Source organism: Macrobrachium nipponense, chromosome 41 (assembly GCF_015104395.2).
Source record: "Macrobrachium nipponense isolate FS-2020 chromosome 41, ASM1510439v2, whole genome shotgun sequence".
Classification (NCBI taxonomy): domain Eukaryota; kingdom Metazoa; phylum Arthropoda; class Malacostraca; order Decapoda; family Palaemonidae; genus Macrobrachium; species Macrobrachium nipponense.
In genome coordinates, this window is record NC_061102.1 from 48,327,939 (window position 1) to 48,334,451 (window position 6,513).

Consider the following 6,513-nt stretch of genomic DNA (forward strand, 5'->3'; position numbering starts at 1 on the left):
GCTTTGGCCAGAAATAAAGACCAAGTTTCGAAGTTCCAACTACAATTAAAAATACAGTCATCTGTTTTCCTATCTAAGAACACCAGTGCATGCAACTTTAAGTTACTACTACGATAAGCTTTTCGAGCTCTGAATATATATATCTTCAAGTATTCAAAAAATCTAAATCATTTCAGGTTAACAAGCCTACAGACTGTTCTACAAATTAAGTAAGATGCTTTTAACAATTCCTGTTTATTTTCAAAAAATTTACCACGGATTCGTAGTCTGCGGATTCATTAATTTCAAAAACTTTTAAAATCTGTCATGGCAGTTAATTAAATACTTTTGTCCATTTTCTAGCAGACTGTCACATGAAATTGATAAGGTGAAACGAATTATAATTCAATATTCATTCTTCTACGAATAGGTTTCAACAACTGCGTTTAATCTTTCACAGCCCGTCTAATATTCATCACAGAACATTCAAAACCAGTTTACAAATTACATTACAGCTTGCTGCATGTATATAAATGTTAAAACAATTCCTGACACAGACTTCAAAGAGCAATCATAATATTTTAGTGATTCCACAGTTCATCTCAGTTTATTTAAGGTGTCCTCGTTGCTTACACTAATTCAAATTAACATGCCATAATCCTCGAACATATTGTTTTTAAATTACAGATATAATTTAACACACATCTATAAATTGTAAAATACGCCTTCAGAATATGCCAATAAATAAGAGAAAATCGTTCACAATTCTTTCATAAATTATATAAAAAATATTTCATTGCACGTCACCAAATCAATCTGAATCATTCCAAATTGTACCTGTAAATGATTCAAATGCTTTTATAATAAAACTACAATAAATTCAATACTCTCACAATCTATCGTCTTCAGAACTGCGTCAGAAAAATCTATCATCGGAGTTAATTCAATCATCTGAGTGTTTTTCACGAAATTCTTAACAAATGTAGCAAAAATCTACGCCCTTAGTCATGTCCATCAAAAGCGCCAAGTTCCTTCTTTTCATTCAACTGTAGATAAACATCATATAAAAACAATCATGAGAGAGAGAGAGAGAGAGAGAGAGAGAGAGAGAGAGAGAGAGAGAGAGAGAGAGAGAGAGAGTGTATTTGAGCTACATTCTCTATTTATATATATATGACTGGATTTTGCGGAATACCAACAGGTCTTACTAATGTAATTGTACGAATTCCATTTCCTCGAGAGACCAACTTCTTCAGCTGTGAATAATAATCAGTTACACATCATCGTGCTTTGTATACAAGAATTTACAAAACTGTTCAGAACTATCGGATTGATTCTCATTCGATAAACCATCGGTTCGGTTCATGGTTGCTTTCTATTCCTTTCACTCTTTTCTGGTATTTCTATTTTCGACTCAATTCAAACTTGACTTGCATAACTAATGGGGTCCCCATCGAAGCAATCGTTCGCTATTTCTACGGAATAATGACTCACATTCATTTTACCCTAAGGTGAACTTCAAGGCACCAAGGATGTAAAACATTTTGGATATAACTCACATTTACGGCCTTTTATCATTGCAAATTGATTCAACATACCCCTTTCACTATTAATGGTTATATACTTGATGTGAATCTGAGGATATCAGGTGAAAACAAACTGAAGAAAATTCGGTAAAGGTAAAGATTTAATTTTTATTAACACTGGATGCCGCAAACAATGATGGCAAAAAAATAATAAAAACAAAGAAAAGAAAAAATAAATTTTAAAAAATTCTCCACACCATTTTACTTTTCATGGGAACAAAATCATTTCTACATAATAATAATAATAATAATAATAATTTTCTAATAATAATAATAATAATAATAATAATAATAATAATAATAATAATAATAATAATAATAAATTCCGCGACGTGATATCCAAAATAATGGCACAGGATGACAGAAACACAAAATGATAAAATGTTATTACCCAAAACCTCAAAACAGATAATGCTCGATGAACATATTGCAAGATAAATGAACGACTATGCACAGAATAAAACGTCAGTGACCTATATTTAGGAAAAACTGTGGTTGTACATGCATATGTATGTGAACCAGAAAGGAGAGACGAGTACAGAAAAAGAAAGAGGATGGAGAGAGAGAGAGAGAGAGAGAGAGAGAGAGAGAGAGAGAGAGAGAGAGAGAGATAATTTTGGGCCACTCCCAAAACTCACTTGGATGCTCGCAACATTCCCACTGTACACGTACACACTTATACACCTTTGCCACTTCACGAGAGTACTGCGGGATGTAAGGCATTGTAAGCCAACGTAGGAAAATCGAAATCTTCCTCTTAACATACATTACGCTTGTTGTTGTGTGTGTGTGTTTTTTTTTCTGAATAAAGCGTAATGGAGTTTTGCAATAACCATGGAAACTACAAACCAAAACTTTCCCACAACTTCAGCAATAAGGTATCCTCGCTGTTTTACATTTGCTAGACTAGTGAAAGGAAAAAGTAAAGCCAAAACTATCCAATAAAGTCTTTCATTGCCAGGTTCGCCTTGGGGATCATTTGTTCAAGTCCAACCGACACTGAAACCAAGAGAGATCAATTACACTCTACCTGTTTTGACGAGTTTAAAGGTGAAAGCATTGTGAGCTTTGAGTGATTCATTGTGGCTTGGATTGGTGAGGTCGCGAAAGCTGGGCTCATTACTGGCCATGACGGAGTTTCTTTGCTGCTGCTGTTGTTGTTGCTGTTGCAAGCCGCGAGGGGACACCAACACCCCCTGGGTCTTTGAACTGGTGCTGCTACTGGTGCCTGTTGTTGCTCCTCGGGATCCCCCTCCAATACCCGAAGGGGGGAGGTCAGAAAGCTTTTGACTTCCTGAGCGGTTACTCCTTCCACTGGGGTGCCGTTGGTTGGAGGAATTGGCCTTAGCCTCCGAAGTTGGGGAGAGGCACTCCTGCTGTATCCTCAGGCTTTCCGCAGCTGTTAGCGGCTGATGGTGGGGGTGGGGGTAAGCAGGAGGAGGTGCTGACTGCACCGGAACCTCCTGCTTGATTTTCACCCCTTCGTTTCCAGCAATCTGTTTCTCTTTGTGTGGCTGCACAGGTGTTCCAGGTTTGGGCAAGGCAGTATCCGGGGCCTTTGGGCTCTGAGGAGACGGAGGGGTCGGTTCAACCGGGTCTTGGGATTTCTTTGGTGTTTCGGAAGGCGAGGGCTGCTTTGAATTCGGTAAAGCTGCTGAAGGTTTCCTAATCGCTTCGACCCCTTTCTGCCTTGGTCGCGATGCACAGCTGTCACTGAGGTGAGACCTAAAACTGTTATTCTTCCTGAGTGGCTGACTGGCTTTCTGAGAGCTTCCAGCAATGTCAACTGCGCTCTCTGATCGCGCCGGCTCGACGATCTTCAAACTGTTGCCGTCGGTGGAAACAGTCAAGTCCTTGAAAGCCCTGAAACTGCCACTTCGATCAGGGCACGATTCCTGGAAGGGCCCAGAGACAGGACTCCCGCCCCAGGAGGAGCGGTTGGCCGCTGGCCCTCCTGATCCCTGAGGGCTGAGTAAGGCCTTCCCTTTGGCACCAGTGGAGGAGGTCGAAGAAGTTTCAGTCGAAGTAGAATGAGAAGATCGTTGTCGTTTTGTCACAGGATCAAGCGGTGGCTGAGTGGAAGCAACTGTCTGCTGCTGCTGCTGCTGCTGAGCTGTTGAGGGCTGTTTCTTCACGTTAGCACTGACAGGTGGTGACGGTGACTGGGAAGGAGGAACTACTACTGCTACAGAGGCAGGGGTGACAGAGATAGAAGTTTTAGAAGGAGTTTTGGTTAGAGTCGGTTTCTGCGAAGGAGTTGTAGGTGGTTTCTGTGGGGGTGTGGGTGGTGCTTTCTGCTGTTTAGTTGGAGACGGAGTTGGCTGTTGTAGGTTGGATTTAGGTGGGTTATTTAAGGGAGGTTTAAGTTGACTGGGAAGTAGTTGGTTAGGTTGGGAAAGAGGCAAAACTTCCTCAGTGTGCCTCGTATGGCTCTGCTTGTCCAACGTCGCTCTCCCACGTTTATTTTCTCTCGCACTATTCAGATCTAACAATTCGTCCAAGGGAAAAATCACATACATTCTCTCCCTCTGCTAGCCATGATCGCCCGCTAGCAAAGGGGACTCTCCGTTACCCGCAGCCAAAGCACACTGAGGAGACCCACGACTCCACAGAGGCATTCACCGCCGGCCTGGTCGCTCGCTCGCTCCCTCCCTCCCTCCCTCCCACCCCTCCTCCCCTCCTCCTCAGCTGGGCCTGCGCGCCAAAAGCGGGGGAGGGACGGTAAACTCTCTCTCTCTCTCTCTCTCTCTCTCTCTCTCTCTCTCTCTCTCTCTCTCTCAGCGATGAAAGTTAAAATGCAGAAATCAATTTCACTGAGATGATAATTCTCAGTATCACTTCCACTACAAAGAATGAAGGGAAAGAATTCGCGTTAAGGACTAGAAATCTATCGCAAATTTGGAGCCAAATCATATTCATTATAATGGTTCAGGGTTTAGTATGTATTCGGAGTTGGCACTAGCCTCTCTCTCTCTCTCTCTCTATATATATATATATATATATATATATATATATATATATATATATATATATATATATATATATATATATACCGTCTTTTCCAACAAGTTGATATAATTTTAAGATCACTTCATTTATTTATTCTGACTACGAAATAATAATCTCTTCATACGAAAATACGTCTCGCAGCAATAACAAGCTTTAGTATACCGTTCTTCTTCACCTACCAAATATATACAAGTTGAGGACGAATGACAGGGCCAAATGACATTCTCTCTCTCTCTCTCTCTCTCTCTCTCTCTCCTCTCTCTCTCTCTCTCTCTCTCTCTCTCTCTCTCTCTGAGATCTCAATCATAAATATAATTCAAATTAATCTTTGCTGAATACATCGATCAAGGTTTAGCATTTCCCAGCAAAGTTCTATATTATATAGTATATAAAGTTTGACGAGCAGCGTGTCACAGCGTCATCCTCCTATACAAACGAGATAATGAGCTCACTAATTAGCAATTACGAAATGGATTAAGTGCTGTATTAAAAGCAATTTTCCTCTGCTGTTTAAAAAAAAAAAAAAAAAAAAAAACTACGGCTGATTTTTTTTCCGTCCGCAGAGATATATCGAATTCAGGAACACACGAATCGTACAAAAAGTCGCGGCAGAGTTTGTGCAGACTACTGAACTAAAAATCCCGTAACACGCCGACAATTTTTTTTTTTTTTAGTGAACTTTAGTTTATAAGGATGAGTATAACTCTGACTACATGTCCTTTTTCTTTGGGAGCATCCCTTCATAATGGAAAAGTTCGAGAGAGAGAGAGAGAGAGAGAGAGAGAGAGAGAGAGAGAGAGAGAGAGAGAGAGAAAACGATACTACCCACAACTCAAGTCAGTTGACATCAAAGAGGCTTTACCACTATCGCTGAGTATATATGATATCATGAGTGCTTTAAGAAAAAACAAAGTGGTTTTCCTAAAATACTCTTATAAACACTCATGATTTATCTTATGTCAGTAGTTCCTCGTTGGATGAGTGGGTTACGTGCTCGCCTACCGATTCGGTTATCGCGAGTTCAATTCCCACCTCTGCCAACGTGAAAATTAGAGGAATTTATTTTTGGTGATTAGAAATTCATTTCTTGATATAATGTGGTTCGGATCCCACAATAAGCTGTAGGTCCCATTGCTAGGTATCTAATTGGTTTCTGACGTGAGTCAGCTGGTGGCACCTTGGCCTTTCATCTGAGTCCTGGGATCGATCCTGATGTGAGGTAGACATTTGCTTCTACTCCACACCTGACTGCGCGTGAATTACTTACATTGAGTGTATTATTTGCGTAACATCTACCGGCGTCCCCCCCCCCCCCCCCCCCCCCCCCCCCCCCCCCCCCCCCCCCCCCCCCCCCCCCCCCCCCCCCCCCCCCGGCCCCCCCCCCCCCCCCCCCCCCCCCCCCCCCCCCCCCCCCCCCCCCCCCCCCCCCCCCCCCGGCTTCTCCGAAAATCGCCAAAGTTAAGAGCTCACTTTACCTTCCTTGATATATGATTACAAAATATTCTTCTGTTTTTTATCATCATGAAACTTTAATTTTCAATATGAATCACTAAATGTAAGATCAACAAAAATACTGACGTACTAACCCTAACCGAATGTTTTTGAAGTTTAAAAATGAAATCGTTTCTTTGAGTGCTCGAACTTGGTTCGTTCATGTTTTCCCGTGTAAAATTGGGTGTTCTGTCTCATCAGCCCGAACAATGGCGTGTTTCCCACTTTATGTCAGTGCCTTTGTTTTCAAGCACAATTACAGAGGTAATATCTGAGATACTAATAGACTGTTGTTTAAAACTTTGGTTTACGACCAAATCAAGTCAAATATACTTCTTAATAAAATCGAAAGTATAGAGTAATGGATGACATGTTTTAAAATCTCTGGAAATGAGTATACAGATAAGTAATCATCTTACATAAACGAAATCGGTTCATCCTCGTAAAC

At 41.1% G+C, this 6,513-nt stretch overlaps 1 protein-coding gene across 4 annotated transcripts in view; it reads right to left on the reverse strand.

Annotated features, from left to right (window-relative positions):
• Positions 1-4,178, reverse strand: part of LOC135212743 (uncharacterized) — a 436,319-nt gene extending 432,141 nt beyond the window's left edge. For 2 of the 4 annotated variants that reach the window (XR_010313975.1, XM_064246466.1), the window contains exon 1: positions 2,596-4,178. Coding sequence is in view for 3 of the 4 variants with exons in the window: in XM_064246466.1 (XP_064102536.1) it covers positions 2,596-4,084 (1,489 nt within the window). In the remaining variant the exon portion in view is untranslated. The remainder of the gene's footprint in view (positions 1-2,595) is intronic. The other 2 variants (XM_064246465.1, XM_064246467.1) reach the window with 2 other exon arrangements.
• Between the last annotated feature and the right edge of the window lie 2,335 nt (positions 4,179-6,513).